The sequence below is a fragment of the Cotesia glomerata genome, linkage group LG2 (genome assembly GCF_020080835.1).
Source record: "Cotesia glomerata isolate CgM1 linkage group LG2, MPM_Cglom_v2.3, whole genome shotgun sequence".
Classification (NCBI taxonomy): domain Eukaryota; kingdom Metazoa; phylum Arthropoda; class Insecta; order Hymenoptera; family Braconidae; genus Cotesia; species Cotesia glomerata.
The window spans coordinates 31359090-31382537 of record NC_058159.1 but is presented as its reverse complement, the minus strand read 5'-3'; the positions used below and the strand labels follow the sequence as shown (position 1 = coordinate 31382537).

General features: G+C 35.4%; 2 protein-coding genes across 2 annotated transcripts; one reads left to right on the top strand and one right to left on the bottom strand.

Annotated features, from left to right (window-relative positions):
* Positions 1 to 33: 33 nt before the first annotated feature.
* Positions 34 to 5575, bottom strand: LOC123258473 (lysine-specific demethylase PHF2-like). Its single transcript, XM_044718498.1, has 12 exons — positions 5345 to 5575; positions 4985 to 5070; positions 4624 to 4902; positions 3899 to 4040; positions 3371 to 3820; positions 3094 to 3295; positions 2202 to 2995; positions 1621 to 1671; positions 1319 to 1506; positions 992 to 1194; positions 718 to 919; positions 34 to 638 (listed from the first exon to the last, which is right to left on the bottom strand). Exons 1-12 carry the CDS (start codon positions 5446 to 5448, stop codon positions 559 to 561), a joined length of 2781 nt encoding a protein of 926 aa, XP_044574433.1. The 5' UTR covers positions 5449 to 5575; the 3' UTR covers positions 34 to 558.
* Positions 5576 to 6304: 729 nt separating this feature from the next.
* On the top strand, positions 6305 to 23339 carry LOC123258460. Its single transcript, XM_044718463.1, has 14 exons — positions 6305 to 6615; positions 7162 to 7206; positions 7292 to 8778; positions 8888 to 9197; positions 9667 to 10465; positions 10540 to 11020; positions 11094 to 11235; positions 11915 to 12088; positions 12147 to 14695; positions 15348 to 17147; positions 17217 to 17578; positions 18088 to 22282; positions 22659 to 23108; positions 23204 to 23339. The coding sequence occupies exons 1-14, from the start codon at positions 6546 to 6548 to the stop codon at positions 23285 to 23287; spliced, it is 12948 nt and encodes a 4315-aa protein (XP_044574398.1). The 5' UTR covers positions 6305 to 6545; the 3' UTR covers positions 23288 to 23339.
* Positions 23340 to 23448: the final 109 nt, after the last annotated feature.

Here is a 23448-nt window from a genome sequence, read left to right as displayed (position 1 = left end):
GTATGTACACAAATTAATAAATAACTTTAAATATTAGGTTCCATAAAAAAATTGTTTAATCACCGAGGTGTAATAATACAAGTGTTACAATATTTGTTCTTATTAAATAGGCGTTGTTAAATAGATCATGAAATACTGATAATGATAACAAACTAAAAAATTATAAAGAAAATAAGATTACAATTGTGGACTAATACTGTATGGTCAATTCTACTCGGGAATATTTTATAATGATGAAATAAAAATTAAAATGATGATAAAAAAAAAAACCAACATCTAATTAATTAATTAATTTTTTGACCACTACTAAACAGTGATAAATGACACTTGAATATAAAAATTGTCGAGATAATTAAAAAATAAAGTGATGATAATTAAAATTAAGTAATATTTACACTAGAATTTACAACTAACGTGTTTTTGTACAAAAAAATTTCGCAAGCATTGTCACAAGTCGATTGACGTTATATTAAACATATATATTTAAGTAAAAAATATTAGTCGCTTAAAATGGACCTGCATCGCTGCCTCTTAGTAGCCCTTGACTTAATAAATTATTTAATGCATCATTTTGTGAAGCTTTAATATTTTTCCTAAGCGTTGTTTAGCAGTCTTCATTCCTTTTCTCGGTTTACGCTCTGAAAAAATATTTAATTTTTTTATTACGTCAATGTCATTCAAAGAAATGATTACTCAAATGAAAAACAAATAACTTACCAACAGGAACAGGCGCTGCTAATTTAGCTTTAACGTCTTTCAGTCTATTAGGACTTGTCAGGATAGAAGTAAATCCGCTGGTGACCTGAACTGGTTCAGCAATCGGTTCTTCAAGTTTCGCCGAACTTGTTGGGATGATTCCATTAGTAGCAGGACGTTTTTTCGATTTATTGTACACTCTCTTCGGGCTTGATTTTTGATTCTATTAAAATTAATTAATCATCAGTAACTTTATAAAAATCAAACTAAAACGTTAATTAATTTAAAAACTTACCGGGTGTTTTGCGCGTTTAGCCGCAGCAGCCTCAAGTCCTTTCTCTACTGAAGTCTTTTTAGCTCCTTCACGAGCTGGTCTGTTAGTTTTAGGTAAAAGAGGTCCAACACGAGCCTTCGGGTTCCAGGCTTCGTCGACTCGTCTTTTTCCTCGGGGTTTAAAAATATATTCTTCATCGTCAGAAGCATCCAGAGCCGGATAAACTGAAATTCATTCATTTTTTTTTATAATTCTGTTATTTAAAAATAATATACACTCCACGAGACATTTTTTACTTTACTTCCCTAGGTGTGTAATATACTATTACTATTGTAAATGAATACTCACTAAAATCTTCATCTTGGTGGACTTTGTCAATGTTTTCAATTGACTGATCGTCTTCATCATCATACTCGACTTTCCTAGACGACTTATCGCTTTTTTTCGAGCTTCCGGATTCCGTTGAGTAACACTGCTCGCTGAAGGAAAGCATTCCAGCAATAGCCTCACGTGTGGACGGCGATGACCTGTCGGAACTTATTTTTTTCAATTTATAAATACAGGGTCATCGATTAAATAAAATACCTTCGGTTATTTTATCTAACGATTAAGGAAAAAATTTATTAATTAATAGAACATCAAAGACTTACCCAACCGGAGGTGGATTCGTAAGTTGATTTTGTAAAATTGACGTTGGTACGCTGAAAAATATTTTTATAAAATTATTTATTGTCATCTATATTATTAAGAGAATAAGCAAAATTTTGTAGCCAGTGTATTTATATGATAGAATGGGTTTTTATGGTTACATAATTAAGAAATGACCTTGTATCTCGTGAACTATTGACATTTTTAATGATATAAGCTCATCCTGATGTTACCCTCATCGAGACCTTTCATTTGAGTACCCACATCAATTTTTCATATATTTATATATATTATATATATGTATATATATGAAAAATATATCAAAAATGCATGTGGGTACTCAAATGAAAGCTCTCGATGAGTGTAACATCGGTATGAGCTTATATTTTTAAAATATATATTATATATATGTAAATATGAAAAATATATCAAAAATGCATGTGGGTACTCAAATGAAAGCTCTTGATGAGTATAACACCGAGATGAGCTTATATCTTTAAAAATGTCAATATTTAAGAAAGTTCAGTGCAATTTAACAAAAATCATTATTTAATAAATTTAGAAAATTCATTTAAAATCATACCTAGGTTCTAATCTATTGCCAGTCGAAGATAAAGTGTAAACCGAAGCCTTCAAAAGCTCCTCTATACCATTTTTCGGTACTTCACCAAGTAAATCATCATTCACAGCATTTGCTGTATTATTAGCCGCCTTTTTAGTTTTTTTATTCGAATTATTTTTACAGGACTTTTTCCGCTTCGGACCCTCGTCTATTGTAAATTTACCACAGTCACTTTCATTACTACCATCATGAAAATCGTAAATAGAACTCTGCTTCCATGTAAATTCTTTTGGCGTTTCAATCGTAGGATCAATTGCAAAATTACCAAACACGTTTCCTTTGTCACTGGTGCTACGCACGACTTCATTATCTCCCAACTTGAATCTTATCACTGTCGGGCTCTGTTTGCCTTGTTGATTTTTTGCACGTTTACGGATCACCGCATTAGACGCCACTTTACTCTCCATAATATCAGAACATACAGACTTATTGAAAGGGTAGGAAGCGGATTTTGGCAGTGTTAACTTTAGACACGATTTAATCGGCGACGGATTTTTAGTCGGTGAATTTTCAGTTTTCGTTTTACCACCTAGCGTTGCTTTGAAAGCATTTTCAGAGAGTTTGTCAGCTACATCAAAATTGACAAAATCTTTGTTAATTGGTTTTCTTTTTTTTCTTTTACTTTCGCGTTCCGGCTTAGGGGGATTTAGAGCCAGTAAAAATCTTTCTGCGTGTCTTATTTCTTTGCTCAGTTCTTTCAATAATTTTGTACTATTCACCGACGGCGGTATTTGGCCTCGACTAATAGTGCTGTACTGAAAAACAAAATAAATAAATCAATTATTAACAAATTTAAATTATTAAATAATAAATTTAAAAAAAATTATTAAACATCATTTATAAAATTAATTACGTCTTTGTCAGTATTCCATTGTTTAAGTATCGCCAAAAGAGCCTTGACACCTTGTAAAAAATAAGAAGGGCATTTTTTATCTTCGCGGTTCAATTCTTTGAGCTCCTTAAGCAACCGTTTAGCTGCAAACCAATTTATCGTTTCAAAGCCAGGGTATTGAAATTTTTGAGGCGTTTTTACTTTACGCTCCAATTCATAAATTCTAAAAAAAAAAATTACATATCAATATCAATATTGTTTAAAATTAATCTTATAAATAAAATAAAAATAAACTAACTGTATTTGCATAGGAATGTTGAGACTGTGAATGAAATTCCCGCCAAAAACTAGAGAATCAACAGGAGTTAGCACCGCATGGATCCACCCCGTGGGAATCATCATTGTCTGACCTTGTTTCAAGACACACTTATAGCAAGTGTCAACTTGGTCACCGAAAAACGTCTCACTCTGAGTGGAACTACTCATCCACTGTTGATACAGTTGTAAATTCGCCGGTGTGGGTCTAATAAGATAAAAAACCTTTTCTCCTCTTAGCACGTGGTACCAGACAGACGTCCCGCCAAAATCGATGTGAAAATCAGTGAAACTGTCTTTCACACTCATCAAACAGTACTTCTGTACCTCTGGGCGCTTTAACAGACTGGATTCAGGCATATCTCGCGGCCAGACTGAGTTAACCCAGTCAAGCTTCCGCGCTACAATTGGAGCCTCTATCATCGGCGCCAAGCTGTAATTTTAATTAATTACTTCGTTAATATTTTACTTATTTTCATCATTTTTATTATTAATTTCATCAATATTATACCCAGTATCAGTAAATTCGAGGCTGATGACATTTAGCACTCTTGTTCGATGAGGGTTTGTATAATATTCAACGAAATCTCTCAGTGACATTTTCATATTATTTTGTTTAGTCACATCAATTACGTCTATATCTCTGTCTCCGCCTAAATAACATATTTAAATATTTAAAATAAATAAAAATTATACTAAAATTTGTTATATAAATAAAAATTATACGTAAAAAAATGCACTTAAAATTTTTCAAATTTTTTCATAAGAATTAATTTAGCAGATATTTAATAATTTTTAGAATTTTTTTAACAAATAAAATGAAACTAAAATTAGCCGACAGTCAAATATTTTTATTTTTTTTTTTTTATTAATTGAATTAGCAATAAAAAAATATTTTTAAAAAATTGCACTTTTAGTTTTTCAAATTTTTTACATGTGCAATTTTTTCTTTTAATTTTTTTGTAATAATTTTATTAATAAAAAAAATTGTCAGCTGTCTGCTAATTTTATTTACATACAAATAAATTATAGCAAAAAAAATGAGAACAAAATATTGACATGTAGAAAGAAATTTTAAACAATTATAAATGCAATTTTTTAAAAGTAATTTTTTGGAGCAAAATTTATTTATTAAAAAAAAAAAAAAAAAATTATCAAGTGACAGCTGACTTTGTCATAACTTTTTTTTTAATAAAAAAATTCTCTAAAGTCTCAATTATAATTTAAAAAACAAACCTATAAATTTTTCAACATCATGAACAGTAAATGTCGGTGGAGGTAGTGTCATATCCAAGCCTTCTTTATTGTCAACAATAATGGGGACTTCAAAGCCGGTTGTTTGTAAATATTGCAACGTCAATTGCTGTCCTCGAACGTGTTTGACAACTTCATCAGCTTTAGGAAAATGCCTGGACTTGAGCTCGTGTATAAAAACAGATGTACCTGTTTGTACTGGTTTAGATTCAGCATTAACGTCCGTGTACTCATGGCGGTGATTATTCATTCTTAGTTTAGCTAGAATAATAAAACAAATTTTATTGTAAAAAATTAACATGACAACTAAATATGTCATTGTATTTTTGACAATGGTACTCACGAAGTGATGGACCATAAACACATTCACACTCTGGGCAGTGAAATTTGTCCAATTCTGTGGCTGCGTACTCCTTAATCCCGATACACCTGGTCAAAGTCAAACAAAGACAATTAATTTTGTTGCTTTTCTGTAAATAAATCTTGGCATTATCAGCATTGAGGTTATGTCGTCCACAACAAAACAAAGATATCAAAGATAAAAGCGGGGAACTTTTGGAGTGTTGACACATTAAAGTGATGATAAAAAATTATGCTAGTAGAAAAGCAAGAAAATGAATAGTTTTATTGTTTAAATGATAGCAAATAGCGAGGTGTCTCCAGCGAGAAGCTCCAATGATCGGCTGAAAAAATAAAAACTTACTCTCCATGGTACCACTTTTTACAAACATCACACTGTATCATAAACTGATCAGGGTTGTAAGTCTCCCCACATAAACAATAAGTCATTGTTTCATCAGTCATCATGGTTTATTAATTTATTTTATTTATCACGTTCTCTTTAAAGTTATTGTAAAATTACTTTAGCCTCGTTGCCTGGGTTAATCTTACTACTGGTAGTGGGGAGGATATTTAGCTGCCAAATAAAACGATCGCCGCCATGAAAATTCGAGAAGCGACCTCAGGCGGTGCTGCCCTCTTCGGGCTGTTTTAATAAAAACTATAACACTGAAGTTAGCCGTCAGCTGTCAATTTTTTAAATTTTTTTAACAAATCACTTACAATAAAAAAATGCTTCTAAAAATTTTCACTTGTAATTTTTATTAAGGAACTTTTTAATTAAATTTTTTTATAATAATTTAATAGCTATAAAATTCGAAAAAAAATATTTTTAATATCTGTCAACTTCAGTGTCATTAAAAAGTGGCAAATTTAAAAAATATTTATAGTCAATACAAAAATTGGCAAGAAGAATTTTATATTTATTCTTCTGAAGATGATGTATTAAATATTAATATAAGAAGAAATTTTGAATTAATTTTTAAAAATAATTTAACAAGAATGTTTTTTTTCTCAAAGAAGAAATAAAAAATTTATTTATTTTAAAATAATTTTTAGTGAAGAAATAAAATTGTGAATTTTTAGGGAAGAAATAATTTTTTTTATTACATAATATCAGAGTTGTTACCAATTATTGGTGATAAATCCTCGAAATAAGATGACTCGGAAAAATAAATAAGTAAATGATGAATGAAATCATCGAAGCGTTTGAATTCTCGGTAAAACTGAAAGTTTATCTAATCAGCAAGATGATGGCCTTTCAGACCCTTGGTCAGCTTCAGAGACCTTTAAACTACTAAACTGTCGGGTCAGATTGTCAGTTTTACGATTCTGAGCGGTAGTAGATGATCTACGTTAAGCGCATCGCATTCTCCCAATACTCTCTACCACAGCAGGAAGTACTTGTTTAACGGATAGTGTGTGGACAACAGGCAGACCAGGGATTTTAGTTATTCTCCCGATGATTTGACTGGACAGATTATTCGAGCGTACAAGTCAATCAGTCGCCCTTATTAGTTGGCGCAGTTCACTTCTCACTTGAGTCGTGATACTGATCACCCGAAATGGCCAACAGACTTTTCATCTATTTACTTCTGATATTTTTCGTATTCAACGTTCCAATACTCCACTCAGGTAACATTATTCATCATCTTCATATTTTATTTTATTCTTTTCTTCTTTTTTATTTTTATTTTATTTTATTTCTCTGAATTTCACAATAAACTAATGCGCATTTTCAGTTTCTTGTGTAACTTCTTATCAAAAGTTTGACAAACAACATTTCATCAAGATCTCTTTCCAGGAAGTTATTTTAATCATTGATGAAAATTAAATAATTTTTAGAATTTATCTAAGAAATAAATTAGAAAAAAAAATTGACATGTAGAAATTTTAAAAATAATTTTTCATAACGAATTTGTTTATTAAATAAAATAAAAAAATGATCAAGCGACTGCTAATTTAATTGCAATTAAATGAAAATTAATTTAGCAGATATTTGATTAGTTTTAAAATTTTTATAACAAATAAATTATGGCAAAAAAAAATGGACATTTAAAAATTAAAAATACAATTTTTTTTTAAATAATTTTTTAAAACAAATTTGTTTGTTAAATAAAATAAAAAAATTGTCAAGCAACTGCTTACTTTAATGTAATTAATCATTGATTTTTATTTCAGATGCTGCACACGAGCCTCAAATTTGTGGCCGGACAAAATGCAGTGGTAAGTATTTTTCTTCTTAAATAAATAAATAAACAAATAGTCTTATTTATATTAAATAAAAAAAAAAAAAAAAAAATTAATTCAGTTGGCAGCGAAGCAAAGTTCAAGTACTCAAAAGGAATAGTATATAAATACCAGCATCAAGTCGATGTGAACATAAACTTAGGAAATGGATCCAGCACCTCAGAGCTGCACATTGAGTCTACAATATCTCTAAAATTTCTAACCCCCTGCGAAGCAGAGCTGCGAGTGACCAAAACAAGTATCCGTCATGCCACGCGAGGAAAATACGATGCAGATTTCCCAGATCGGTCTGAAGCGGACTTCAAAGAAGCCCTGGAGCACTACAGTCTCCGATTTGCGTTCGAAGACGGGCAGGTCCGGGAGCTGTGTCCCAATTCCGAGGACCCGATTTGGGCGATAAATATCAAGCGAGGGATTCTGTCAATGCTTCAAAATACCATGAAGAGATTCGACGTGGACCATCACACAGACGAGCTGGACGTAAACGGAATCTGCGACACGCGTTATCGTCTTCACGAGGCGCGCAAGACTAGTTTGATTATCAAGAAGAGCAAAAATTTGAACGGCTGTAGCAATAGAGGCAAACATTTGTCTATAATTCAGTCTAATACTTACGCAAGTCCTCGAACTCACACCCAAACGGCGCTGGTCGACTCTCAGTATGACTGTGAGATTGTTTTGGACCACAATATTTATGAAAAAGTGACTTGTCAAGAGTTTCATCGTCTTCAGCCGCTGTCCAGTGGCGACACTGGAGTGAGGACAGAAATTCACTCAAGCCTCGTGCTGGTTGAAGAAGTCGAAGCTGATTTAAACGCCGAGGATGAAGAGAACGAGTTTGGAAGCAGGGAAGATGATGAAGCTAAAGACAGCAAGCCGGCAAATCCTAAAATAATCCCCACGAATTTATTGTACGACCACTCAGCGACTGCTTTTTCCAGTCGAACGATTCACGGAGAGCTTAGAACGACGCGGGATTTACTGAAGAACATGTGTCTTCTCGGGTCTAGCAGTCAGCTCGAGCAAGCATTCTCGGAGTACTTCAGCAAGTTCGTGCATTCCGCCCGGTTCCTCGATTATTTGTCACTCTCTCAGCTGCTGGTCCGCGCGGAAGGAACTTGCGAGGGCGGAAGGAAGCATGTCCTAGATGCGCTTCCGTTTATCGGGACCAGCGCGGCTGTTAAGGTGATGCGTGACGCAATGCTGAAGAAAACAATCACCAAGGAGAGGAGCGAGTCCTGGATAACCGCAATAGCTCTGATTCCAAGACCAGATGCTTCGACGGTCGCGGCATTGTTGCCTTTGCTGGAGCTCGGGCGTGAAGACGCGAACGGTCATTTAAATCTCGTTTACTCGGCGGTCGTTCGAGCATTCTGTCTCCACAATATCGGAAATACTGCGAGCCAAAGACAGCATCCGAGCTTTTTGCACTCCGATGACTGCTTGAGCATCGGAGGAACTGGGATAGATCGATTTCTCGATCACCTGGAATCCTCCATTGAGACCGGGTGCGCTCCCCGAGCCCACGATGACGAAGAAATAAAACGAGTGGGTATTTATAGATAGCCGATTTATTTTCTATTAGATTTTTTTTTTTTTTTTTTTTTTTAGGAGGTTTGAATTAATGTTTGGGCAATAAATTTGAATATTTTTACAGACTTTGGAAGCTCTTAAAGCCATTGGGAACATGGGACTTGAAAGAGATGGACTGCTAGATAAGCTCGAGGTTTGTATGGAGAACAAAGGAGGATTTATCTCTATGGAGACAAGGATAGCGGCTATTGACGCCCATCGGCGCTTACCTTCTTGCCAGAAAACTCGTGACCGTGTTTTCCTTCCCTACTATCGGAATGTCACCCTTGAACCTGAGATACGAATTGCCTCTTATTTACAAGCGATGCGCTGTCCTGATTATAATGTTGTCAAAACGATAAAGCATACTCTCAAAGAGGAGCCTATCAATCAGGGTAAATAGTTTTGGTTTTTAGAAAATAAACTTTTATCTTAAGAATTTTAGTTGAATATTTACAAATGGGGTCAACTATTTTCATTTTCATTTTTTTTAACGAAATTACTATTTTATTTTATTGATATTTTTTTTGAAAAATACATAAAAAAATGAACAATTAAAAAAAAAAAATTTATTATTACAATTTTAACAAATTAAAAAAAAAAGTTTATAAATTTTTTTTGAAAATTGTGATATTCAACTTTTTTTTTTTTAATTGTTCGTTTTTTTATATATTTTTCAAAAAAAAAAAACATCAAAAAAAGATAAAATAGAAATTTTATCCAAAAACATGAGAGCCAACATTTTTTCGAACTTTTGAAGGCAAAAAAGATATCGAAATCTTCATTTTTTTCTTTCAAGACATTTTTTATCATAAATGCGCCGTAAATAATTACAGAATTTTATTTTCATAAAATATTTTTCAGTTGGATCATTTGTCTGGAGCCATTTGACAAACTTGATTGCCTCGTCATCGCCGACGAAAATTCAGGTCCAAAGTTTGCTCTCCGATCGGGATTTGAGCGATAAGTTCAACAGCGATGGAAGAAAATACTCCCGTAATTACGAGAAATCATTTTTCTCCGAAGAATACAATGTTGGCGGTACCTTCCAGGCGAACGTTATATTTTCATCTAAATCATTCGTACCGAGAACGCTGACATTTAATATAAGTCTTGACTTATTCGGAGAATCGGTCAATGTCATCGAGGCGACCGTACGAATGGAGGGTATGGAGTTCTACATTGAGAGATTTTTTGGACCAAATGGACCGTTTGCCAATGAAGAAATATCCCGGCACATAAATACCCTGCTGAGGAGTTTGAGGTCCGCCGGTGAAGCGGAAAATTATTGGGAGAGCTTGAAAACTTTGCCAAATATTATAGACAATAATTTCAATGACCCGCGGGTCAGTTTTTCCTACAAAATATTCGGCAATGAGCTGGAGTTTGTGATGCTGAGGGGCAAGGAAGAAATAGCCAAATCGCTGGCCTCTTTTGATCCTTGGGCGAAGATTAGAAATTTATTGTCTGGTCGGGAAATCCACTACGAGTACACAGGAATGTTTTTAGATGCAAGTTATATTGTTCCGAGTACCGCGGGCTTACCGGTCCGCTTGGATCTATCAGGATCTGGAGCTTGTAACTTTAAATTCTCCGGGCTCTTGGACAGCGAGCGTTTTATGAAAAATACTGAAATGCAACTTGTTGGAAATTTATCTCCAAGGTACTATAGATTTATTTTATTGCTTTTAGTTAGTTTTTTAAATAAACTTTGTTCTGATATTTATTTTATTCCAGTGTGAGTATTGATGTAACGGGAAAGATGACTGTAGACGCGTTTTATAAAAGTGCGTCGATGAAACTAGTAAGCAATGTTTACTCCTCGAGCGCCGTGAGAGTCGACCTGGACATTCAGGGCATCAAACTCGTCAGGCTAAATCTCCAAGTACCGAATCGTAAATTACAAGTATTCACAATACAGAGTAATATTCTTCTTGTGAATGGGAACGGGGCTGAGATTACGGAAAATCCGGCGTTGACATATATACAACTTCCCAATAAATATAAAACCATTGCCAATTCGAGTTGCAGTTGGCCAGTGGTTGAACAATTAATTGGTTTAAAACTTTGTTTCGACTATCAATTTCCAAACGTCACAGATATTGCCAATGCGCCATATTTCTTTCTGAATGGTCCTACTTTCCTCCGTACATCTATCATCAAAGCTGATCCAAGCGCTAAGAGTTATCTTTTTGAATACACGTGGAATGCAACACCAGTAATTTTTTATTCATTTATTTTTATCTACTACTTTATCTATCTATTTCTTCATTACTTTATTGTTTTTTTAGACTGATAGCGAATTGAGATTAGCTTTTGATACTCCTGGGTCATTAATAAACCGTGAATCCAGCGCGACTGTTAGTTTTGACGCCAAAACACGGAATGTCAGTGTTTTACTTAAGTCAGCAGGAAATAGTCTTGTAGCGAAAGGTTTGTTGTAATTTTTAAAAATAAACTACAGCTTAATCTATATCATTCTCACCAATAGTCAATTTAGGATGATAAGCATTTAGGCTGCATTCGAAAATACTCTATCTCTAAATAGATAATTAAGAGATGACCTTGTATCTCGTGAACTATTGATATTTTTAAAGATATAAGCTCATCCCGATGTTACACTTATCGAGACCTTTCATTTGAGTACCCACATCAATTTTTCATATATTTTAGATATTTATGTATATTATATATATATATGTATGTATGAAGAATATATCAAAAATGCATGTGGGTACTCAAATGAAAGCTCTTGATGAGTATAACATCGGGATGAGTTTATATCTTAAAAAATTTCAATAACTAAGAAATGACATTGTATCTTGTGAACTATTGACATTTTTATAAATATAAGCTCATCCTGATGTTACACTCATCGAGACCTTTCATTTGAGTACCCACATCAATTTTTCATATATTTTATATATTTATATATACTATATATATGTATATATGAAAAATATATAAAAAATGCATGTGGGTACTCAAATGAAAGCTCTTGATGAGTGTAACATCAGGATGAGCTTATATCTTAAAAAATGTCAATAGTTAAAAAAGTACAGTGCGATTTAACAATAGTCATTATTTAATAAAGCAAAACTTTTTATTTCAGGTACTTACAAGCGAACTGAAGATGAGACGATGATCAATATTGGTCTGGATATTAATGGAACAAAGCATTTGGACGGATACATTGGATATCAAAGAAAGCCGAGTAACCATGGATTTACTTACTTACCAAAACTCGACGTAAGAGTAAACGATGAAAAAATAGTCGAGCTATCAGGTAAATTTAAAATAAATATTTAATCGATCGATAAACTTATATTCATATTTTTTTACAGGGTCAGTAAAAAATATCCATAAAAACAACGTGACTCAGTGTGACATAGATCTGAATTTCCAGACTAAGAAAATAAAAAGCCGAGTACGCGGATACATTATGAAGAGAAACATAAGTTTGACCGGCAATGTAAGACTCGAGTACCAGCTGAAGAATATGAATAAAGAAACTCTGCAAATAGAAATAGCAATAACAAACCGCTCGAGCAAAACATTAACCCACAAAGAAGCTAATTTGAAGATACAGTCCAGCGCTTATCCAGAATTGAATGCAATAATAGACACGTGGTACCAGCAAGCTCTGGGTCACTTGGAGCTGCATATGGAGATAAACGGAAAGCCGCATTTGAAAGACGACCGTCATAAGCTGACGACTCAATTAGTTTTGACGTATTCTAAAGCATACTTTCAGAGTCAAGAAGCTAAAATGAATGCATTTATTGCCATCAGCAAACCGATTCAGAATATTGACATTAAAATTGGCATCCAGCGGTTTTCTATTGGCCCGACTTCTAAAACGTACTTATTGATTAGGTACGCTCCGGGAAAAGAAATAACTCTGGCAGTAAATTTAGTGATTCCTCGTGGGTCTATGTTCGCGATAGAAGGCCACGCGAATATGACAATCCCGAATTTAGATTCGCTTTTAATTGACGTCCGTATCACAGAAAAAGCTCGCGGAGAATACGACCTCGACTTTGCGGGCACTTGGTTCAGCGGACACAATGCGACAATTCGCGGTACTTATGCCGATAGATCAGTAATAACCAGCGAACGCCGCATCCTAAGCCACAATCTTAAATTAATCTTAAGATCACCGAGTTTGTCTCAAGACATTTTATTTAATTGCAAATATTACCGCGATCATGTCGATACCAAATTAGACGTTGTGGTAGAATATCTAGACGCTGATAAATACGCAATAAAATATCAGAACTCAATTATATCTTTGACGCGATTCTTGACCTACGCCGAGGCGAGATTTAAGAATAATGTTTACGCTGTCACGGCAAATATAGACGTAGAAAGAGAAGTCAGACTGGAGTTACATCTTGACAATTGGAGAGATGTTCATCTGATCGCGACGGCTATAAATCAAGATACGAGCAAGGAATTTGGTTTTGAACTAAAGTGGGACGCCAACCGAGATCCAGCGATGAAATTTACTACTCTCCTTCAATTCAATAAATTTTATCAAGATCATCTGACGCTGTCGCGCAATCTAACTGGTACAGCTATGATTTCTTACCCCGGAAGACTATTTACTGGCTCTTGTTTCCTCGGCGTTCTCCAGGGACACAATTACGTCCTAGATGCTTACATAGACTGGGACCCGACCAAGAGCATAAGAATTACCATCGACGCGGACTACGACCCGAAAAACTGGAAGAATTACTTCAAATTTGACAGCCAAATGCTGACGCCTTACGAACAATGGAAGAAGACTTCATTGAACGCGAGGTACCACTGGACGGGTCAGGAATTTAAAGCAGACTGCGGGATTAATTGGCAAGACAATCAGCGGTTCTTAATTCAAATTTACTCTAGCTCTCAGGAAACTAAAAATGTTATCGAGTGGAAAGCTGACTGCGGATTAACGAGTACTGTTCACTCAATTGGCTGGATAACAACTAACTTAACGCATAAAATAATTCATGACTCCAGCACCACCACTTTCGACTCTCATTTCCTCGTAAATTACAGCCCGGACAAAGTTATAGACTTGAGGAGTCTCTGGCATTTAAATGAAGCTGTGAATCCTGAGGACAATGTCACTCTCGCTGGAAATTTAAGATTCGTTTCGCCCTTTGATAATTACGAGTCAGGAGATATCAAGTGCCAGATGAGGATGATGTCCAATTGGAAGTTTGACGGGTACTCGAGTATTGAAATAGACACAAGAAGGTACACCGGAGTCTTGCAGGGCGATCTGACGCGCATAAAAGAGTCTATGGTGCAATTCAACATCACAACTCCGCTGGAAAAGTACTCGTTTGTCCGAGGAAGGTTCGGGTTGTCGGAGCGCAATAAGCATGTTGTTGCTGAGCTGGTCTTGCCCTCGGGCCCGATTGGAGTCGAGGCGCTTTGTCAGCTTTTTACGGCGACCAGTTATGACTTTAATGTCATGCTTCGCTTGTCTACTCCAATTGAAGCGCTGCAGAAATTTATGTTAATCACCAAACTGGCTAAAACAGAAGCTGACTTTAGGATTGGGTATAATAATATCACTGCGGGATTTACTGCCGTCTGGCACTACAACAATCTTACTGATTTCCACTACAGCTATGTCCTTTTTACCCCGATTCACGGACTTCACGAAAGCGGTGTTGTGGCTAAGTTAATTTTAACTGATAAAAGCGATGAAGCAAATCGCTTTTCTGGAGCTCTGGACACTGAATTTTCTATTAGGATTGTCGAAACTAAATTCGGGGTTCAAATTAACGCCGGACCTAAATTTTCTCCGCTTCAAATGCTCTCCGAGGAAGAAAGACTCATTGAATTGAGCTTTGAGCCGGAAGATGATGACTTTAGTTGGCGAGGTGATGTCGAGGTAAGTTTGGTATTAATTTTTACAATGAATTATTACTAGAAATCTGCAGTCACTACGTGACTGCCGAGAATTGTGTAAATAAATATATAAAATTTTGCTTAATTAAACAATGACTTTTGTTAAATATCACTGTACTTTCTTAACTATTAAAGTTTTTAAAGATATAAGCTCATCCCGATGTTACACTCATCAAGAGCTTTCATTTGAGTACCCACATCAATTTTTCATATATTTTTCATATATACATATATATAATATATATAATATATATAAATATATGAAAAATTGATGTGGGTACTTAAATGAAAGGTCTCGATGAGTGTAACGTCAGGATGGACTTATATCTTTAAAAATCGCATTAGTTGACAAGATACAATGTCATTTCTTAGTTATTGACATTTTTAAAGATATAAGCTCATTCCGATGTTACACTCATCAAGAGCTTTCATTTGAATACCCACATGCATTTTTAATATATTTTTCATATATACATATATAAATTATATAAATATATGAAAAAAATGATGTGGGTACTCAAATGAAAGGTCTCGATGAGTATAATGTCGGGATGAGCTTATATTTAAAAAAATATCAATAGTTCACAAGATACAAGGCAATTTCTTAATTACGTATTTATTTAAACTAATTTTAGATAAACGCTGCAATAGTTGAACCGATAATCGGTTCCCTGGATTTAGACAAGCAAGGACGGATGTATCAAGTCGCCGGAGTACTTCGTATTCCTCAGGGCGCGATTACTCTGAAGGATAGATTCGTGATGGAGGACTTTTTCGATATGAAGAATACGCTCGAAATAAAAACACCGTTCACCAGGGCATCGGAAGTAAATTCTCAGTACGTATTCAAAGTAGACATGGAGAACTCGGTCTACTTGCTGGATATGAATTTGCGGGTCAATAAAAATGACTCGACGACGTGGATTGAAACTGGTCTTCGGGGAAATTATTCATACATGGAGCACGACGAGGACGACTCTAAGATCCACAAGTTACATATAATATTCAATACTCCGACGATATTTATTGGGTATGTAGACGCTCAGGGGACACTTGAGCTCGACGAAAGTACTTATAAAACTAGTATTGCTGTTAAAACGAATGAGAGTAAAGCAGAATTCGCGGGATCTCTGGAGTTGGAGGAGGCCTTTTTCGAGGGCTCTCTGACCACCAGCATCGATTCGCCCTATTTTAGCATTCCCAAGGTGAAGATAGATCTTAAAAAGGACTTTTTCGAAGCGGAAAAACGTTTAGAGTGCAGCATTGAAATGGATAACGACAAAGAAAATCGGTGTCAATTACGCTTGCAGTGGAACATTAAATCCGAAGACAATGTTAAATTATTTGTCGGAGTTAAAACGTGGATAGTACCTCTGGAAAATATTGAATTCGACGTAAACTATGACAATAATTTATCACGTGATAAAACTTTGGCCGTGCAGTCGAAATTAAAATATCTTGAAAGTGAGTATAAATTATCGGGCGCTTTGCGTTCTAACGGCACAATCGATATTGACTTCGAAGGACCTCAAGACTCTCGGGGTTTCGACTGTCGATTTGACGGTCTGCTTGACTCAGATAATAAACTTACCGGAAAATTGATAAATTTAGGTACATCTAAAATTTATAACGTCGAGGGTTTATTCAACGTCGCTAGAAAAGACCCGGAGACTTCTAAATTAGATGCCCGGATAACTCTAACTCCGGAAAACGAACAAGAACAAGAAGAACCTCATACCATAAATTTTGTCCTTACTCGCGAAAAGTACGGACTGGATTTAAAAGTCGCAAGTGAGTCTACAAACGGCAGTGCATCACTCAGCTACATCAATCCGCTGAATTGGGACGTAAGTCTCCAAGCAGATTCTTCAACCAAGGAATCAGAGGTTAAAAAATACCAATTAAATGCATTTACAAGCGTTCAAGTTAATGGAAACACCAGTGTCTACATCAATGTTCTCACCCCGTGGTCAGAATTAGAAAACTTTGAGCTTGAGGGCAACCTCCTGCTTACAAATCACAGCGGGGACATGAGAATAAAGCACGATCTCAATGAAAATAATGGACACCTGAATCTAGCCTGGAAACTTCTCTACATGAGCGACATGTTTTTGAAATTGAGCGGCGGAAGGAATGACAAGGATGTTGATGTTCATTTGTTCTTTGTAAATCCCCAACGCGCTTTCCGAAATGTCAATGTGGGATTCGACATTGCGGTTGAGAAAGAACTGTGGAGATGCGCCGCGAATACCAGCGTGGGGTACCGCGATAATGACAACATCGACGTGGTTATCGCGGTTCGACTTCCACCGCCCAATAATGATGATCATCGGGTTTTAGTTAGTTATCACGCGAAGGGAGGCATTCAGGACGCGACTTACGTCGTGGGATATAATGCCGCCAAGGCGAAGATTAATTACGTTTCAGACGGCTCAGTAAGTGAAAATTTTTAATCAACTTTGGTCATTTATCTTGATTACATAAATGCGCTTTTTTTGGTTCAGATTCGCATGGCGGAAAAAAATCTAGACGCCCACGTTCGATTTGCTTGGGATGATTTACCGAGCAGTGCTATTAATAATCTTTTGAATGTTACTTTCGATCAAAAGCGGATCGGGCTGAAGTACTCTCTGTACACCCCTCAGGCTAGGAATGGAGAAACAGCTATTATTTTATTCAACTACGACGGGCAGAAAGTCGAGGAAAGTATTATAGACACTGAAATTTATTATCCAGCTCGGCGACGCATGGGTACTGCACACATTTCTTACTCTAGTTTATCGAATATCAATGGTACTTTAAATGTAACGACACCGATGCCCCGTTTCTCTTATGCAGCTTGCAATTTTATTGTACTTACAACGTTGTAAGTTTATTTTTTTGTTTTTATTTATTCATTTTTTTATTTTTAAAAATTAAGTTTTACTAAAAAATTTTTTTTTCATTTATTTTTTACTTAAAAAAATTATTTTCTATTTTAAAAAATTATTATTATAATTTTTTATTAAAAAAATTGTTTTTAAGAGTTATTTTTTATTTAAAAAAATTATTATTACAATATTTTATTTTAAAAAATAATTTTTTAAATTTTTTATTTAAAGAATCATTTAAAAAATTTATTTTTTATTAAAAAAAATTATTTTTAAAATGTTTTATTTAAAAAATTACTTAAAAAATTATTATTAAGATTTTTTGTTAAAAAAATTGTTTTTTAGTTATTTTTTATTTTAAAAAATTATTATTACAATATTTTATTTAAAAAAATTATTTTTAATATGTTTTATTTAAAAAATTATTATTAAGATTTTTATTTAAAAAATTATTATTACAATATTTTATTAAAAAAAAACTTACATTACAATTTTTATTTTTTAGAAAACAAACCAAAAGATTTGTCCAAGTATTTTGGGGAAATGAAAGCGCATTGTTCAACTCAGACTATTCTTACCACAGCGAAAGATTAGATTCAAATCTAGAAGGAATAGTCCAACTAGAAGTACCCCTTAGTACCCGTCATATCGCGGATCTAAATTACGGCTACAAAAAACGTCCGCAAGTGACAACGGGTCACGCGGACTTAATTTACAACAAAGAAAAAATAGTCATAGCTCGTTACAATTCGAAAGGAGAGTCACGTGCGGGCTTTGAGAAAGACAGCATCCAAATAACTCTTGAGAATTCTTATCAACCACTCGGTATTACGTACGTCAATCAATACACGTACAGCGCGGGTAACGCCGGAACAAATTACCCGACAGTAGAATGGAGACGTGTCAATGTCTACCGCCTCGACAATAGCACAGCTTTCAATATCGCGGGAGAATCTAAAGTTAAAACATTCCACGAGGGCCAGGAAATGCAATTCAAAGCCGAACATTTAAATCGCACTGTCAATCTTATAACAGACTACCGCGTATTACCGGGCGAATTCGATCATAACTGTCGCATAGAACTAGCTGAAGATGCCTGGGCAGCCTATAAATTAAATATCATCAATAAGACAACTGAAGAAGTCGACAATCAATTTATAATCATAAACATTTCTTATCCCTGGAGGAATATCAGCTTGGACGGATTTTACTGGATAGCAGCCGGAGAATTAAACTCCGAAGCAAAGCTTCATTGGAACAAAACCGCTAGCAATTACGCAGAGGAGGAGTCTAGTTACATGTATGACGAGGAAGAATTACTTCAGAGTAGCTTAAGAGAGCGCACAATTGGAGTTGCATTCTTGTGGAAAAACGTCACCGACAGCGACGATCACGGAGATAGGCAGATGGCTGTTTTTAGTTTGAAGCATCCTGGGTTCAGTAAAGACGCAACAGTAACAGGCTATTTAAGCAGAAGAGATAAGACAACTGTGCTAAACGCCAGCCTCGTTGTAGATTACTCCGATAATCCCGACAAACTCGTGAAGCTCTTCACTGTTATCAATAACGAGACACGTGAGCCCGATGAATTTCGGTGGAGTTACGTAATCAGCGGGAAGCATCCGCAAACAAGGCTAGATCTTGATATTCACGGGTACATTCACAAAAATTCAAGCTACTTTGTACAAACGGACCACAATGCTAAATTCCGACGCAGTTATCTTCCAGAGGAAACAGGCAAGCTCTACTCGAGATTCGATCCCGATAATTACCAAGTGGAGTATCATAGAGAGAGCACCGACCTTACTAAGCACCTAGATCTGGCTTACTACCCGCTGGACAAAGAGTATGTCATCAACGGCAGCATAATTGACTCTCCGAAAGATTTAAACGCCTCCGGAGCACTTTACTTGAATATTCCAGAAAAACTGACCTGGCTGATGGTCAATTACACGCCTGACTCAACCAAAAGCCTCCGAATGTACGGAAACATTCCAGACGCCCGCAATGGAGTTTTCAATATCTGGAGAACGTATGAGCGTGATCTAGTGATTTCAGATGTTGCTTTTTATTTGTGCTTGAACCATTCAAGGCTGGTCACTTCTACTCTCAAGTGGCGGCCTGAATTGAGGAGCGACTTGACTAACTTTGTAAAAACTACTTTTTCCGATTTTTACAATGATGTTAATAAAGACTTAGATTACTGGAAGCACTACGTAAGGAGTGAGATTGTCAGCACCACATCAGACATTTGGGAAAATGCTCAAGAGGATTTGCAGATGTTGGTTGAAGATTGGAATAATTTAAAAGAGCTTGATGAGGACTTAAATAGGCTCAAGGTTTATTTAAATGACTCTTACAATAATAACGATTTTTATATGAAGGATTTGATGGCTGTTGGAGCTTATGTTATTGATGAACTAGCTCTGAGGAGCCACATCGACTCGCTTCCGAATATTTTGAACGAAATTTGGGAAATCATGGGCGAGTCTGGACGAGCTATTCGCAATTCCCTTATCTGGGTGATTGAAGCGGTCAAAAATGGGTACAAAAAATTAACAGAGATTGTAAGTGCGATTCTAAAAGGAGAATCTATCACGCAGATTGCTAATATTATTGAAAAAATTGTGGAAAAGTATGATAAATTTATCAAAGACTTGCACGTGTCGTTTATCAAGTACATGGAGAATTTGTGGAACAAGATGTCTTTTGCGATAACTCAGCAGTGGGATAAAGTATTGAAGATGATAGAGCCGATGTTTTTGAGAGTTCTGCACTACATTGAAGACGTTTTGTGGAAAGCTAGCAAAGAAGTCGTGGACTTTTTGTACGACCGTAGGAATGAGTTGATAAAATCCCCTTACTTTGATCGGTTCACTAACTTTACTCAGGACGTCGACAAACTGTACCGCGACATAAAAGCCAATGATATTATAACAAACATACGCAAGTACTCGGCGATTGTAATAAATTTTATACGTGAGCGGTACTTTACTATGGTGCCTTTTGGGAATGAGCTTAAAGATCTGGTCGAAGAAATAGCAGCTGAAATAGCGGAGCTTAGGAAGCTTCCGAGTATAAACTTTGCGTTAGAAAAAATTCATTATATTTACGACAGAGTGAGCTATTTTTATCAGTACTTTGGAATTCAGAGTAAAATAGAAAACGCGATTAAGATAATTCATTCAAAATTGATGGACATAAGTCAAACTGCCCTTCAAGCTGAAAGTAAATACCGCGAAGCTAAAACTAAGTTTATTTTTGATCCCAATGATGGGTTGATGTGCTTGGAGCAAAAGTTGCCGATGTCTTGGCACGCGTTCAATCAAACTCCGGAGTTTCAGGAGATTCCTGAGTACCGCGCGTTGGTGGATGTTCAAAATTACTTCACTGCTTCTAATACGACTTTCTGGACGCTTTATTATCGCTACAAGCCTTACAGTGATCCTTACAATTGGCTGCCACCGTTCAAAGCTCAAGCGATGATTGTTGGGCGCCAGCATTTCGTCACTTTTGATGGGAGACATTATGACTTTGCTGGGACAGAAACTTATCTGCTGGCTCATGATTTTATAGACAACCAATTCGCTGTTTTTATTTCTTATTCGCCAAATGAAAGTAATTCTTCGGTAATTGATCACAAAATTATAGTGACAATTGGAGAGCAGAGTCTGCTCGTGGATCTTTTTAACGACAGCATTAAATTCGCGGATTCAAATGCGGTTTTGAGATTGCCAGCAGAGCTGAAGAATTCCACGGGGTTCGTTTATCAAGAAGAGAGCATTGTAACAATTGAACTGAAGAACAATCAGTTTAAACTCAAGTGTAACTTCAAGTATGACGTCTGTGTGATCCAATTATCCGGTTGGTTCTTTGGAAAAACTGCTGGGTTGCTCGGAACGATGAACAACGAACGCTGGGATGATACCATAGGATCTGATGGTAGAGTTACTGAAGATATTACCAGCTTCGCTGGTAGTTGGTCAGTTTCTCAAGCTGGGTTAGTAAAGACGACTTCTAACCTGGCTCACGTCGGCTACAGCAAATCAGAGTCTTTTGATCTTTGTTTAAATTTGTTCGGGAACCAAAGTTCCGAGTTTAACGACTGCTTTATGGTCGTTGAGCCGCAATATTATACCGAAGCCTGTTTGAATACCAGATCAATGTCCGAAGTATGTACACTCGCTATTTCATATATGCAAATTTGTGGCTTCTACGATACGTATCTGAGAATACCGGACAAATGTACTACTTGCACAATGACCAACGGCTCCAGTGTACTGGAAGGAGAGTTCCGTAAACTGGAAAATTCAAATGTTCCCAATTCTACGGACGTTGTGTTCATTGTCGAGGCTAAATTATGCAATGAAAATATCAGGGAAAACCGGAGTATTGATCTTCTTGTTACGCAACTTGATAAAGAGTTGACGGAAAATAATTTTAAAGACAATAGATGGTCTTTGGTGGTGTTTGGTGGGGATGGTGTTTATGATACTCCGAAAAGTCACACGCTGGATAGTAGAATATTTTCCGATGATGTCAATAGATTTGTTAATTACTTTGATAATATCAAAGTCGGGGACGGCAATCAGGATGTCTTTTCAGCGATTGGGTTCGCTTCTCAATTAGTATTTAGAGCTGGAGTTTCCAAAACGTTTATATTGATGCCGTGTTCTCACTGCGAGTCGCTAAATCAAACGGTAATTATTTAAAAAAATAATGACTTTGGTTAAATTGCATTGTACTTTTTTAACTATTGACGTTTTTAAAGATATAAGCTCATCCCGATGTTACACTCATCGAGACTTTTCATTTGAATACCCACATGGCATTTTTTTATATATTTTTCATATATACATATATATATATAATATATATAAATATATAAAATATATGAAAAATTGATGTGAGTACTCAAACGAAAGATCTCGATGAGTGTAACATCGGGATGAGCTTATATCTTTAAAAACGTCAATAGTTCTCAAGATATAAGGTCATTTCTTAATTATGTATCTAGAGATATGACACAAAATTTATCTTATTTTCTTAATAATAAAAACAAAAATTTTTTTTCAGCTTGATTATTCAGTACTGCACCAAGTTTTGCTGGAACACGACATTACGCTTCACATCCTCATGGACGGGGACTTTAATTTCAAGAAGCAGAGATTGAATAAAATATTCTACGGGCTAGACGCTACAAAATCTTACACTAAAAAAGATGCCAAGGTCTTGGTGGGAGATGTGGATCTGAGAAGACAAGTTAAATTGCCAAAAAGTGCTCTAGGATACTGCACCCCTTTGTCGCTTGAGACCAATGGCACAATTTTCAGCGGAAATAAACTTCAGCTGGATAAGCCGTCGTCAATTAAAAAATTCGCGAATGTATTCGCGAAAAGAGTCGCCTTGACAGCGCAATCTAGTCCTTGTCAGCACTGCGAGTGCACGGCTGATAATGACGGAGTTACTCGCATGGAGTGCATGCCTTGTGCCTATCCTATGCCTGCTGCGGTCGATTACGTCAGTGTAAGTTCATCATTAATTATTTTTTATCTTTGTTTTAATATTAATAATAATAATAATTATAATTGTATAATAATATTACCGCTGTATTTTTTTAGGAAACATTCAACGAAGACGATACATACTCACTGCTTCAACCGCTGGAAGCAGATTACGCTCAACTGGATGGTGAGGATGATTAAAATAACTTGTAGAACTAAAGAGAATGTTAATTAAAAATAATATCACGTTAAATCGTGGACTTAGTATATATAATATATAATATAATATTTGTATATTTATAATTAATTTTCAATTTGTATGTTTGAATAATAATAATAATATTAAAATGAGGTTTTTAACA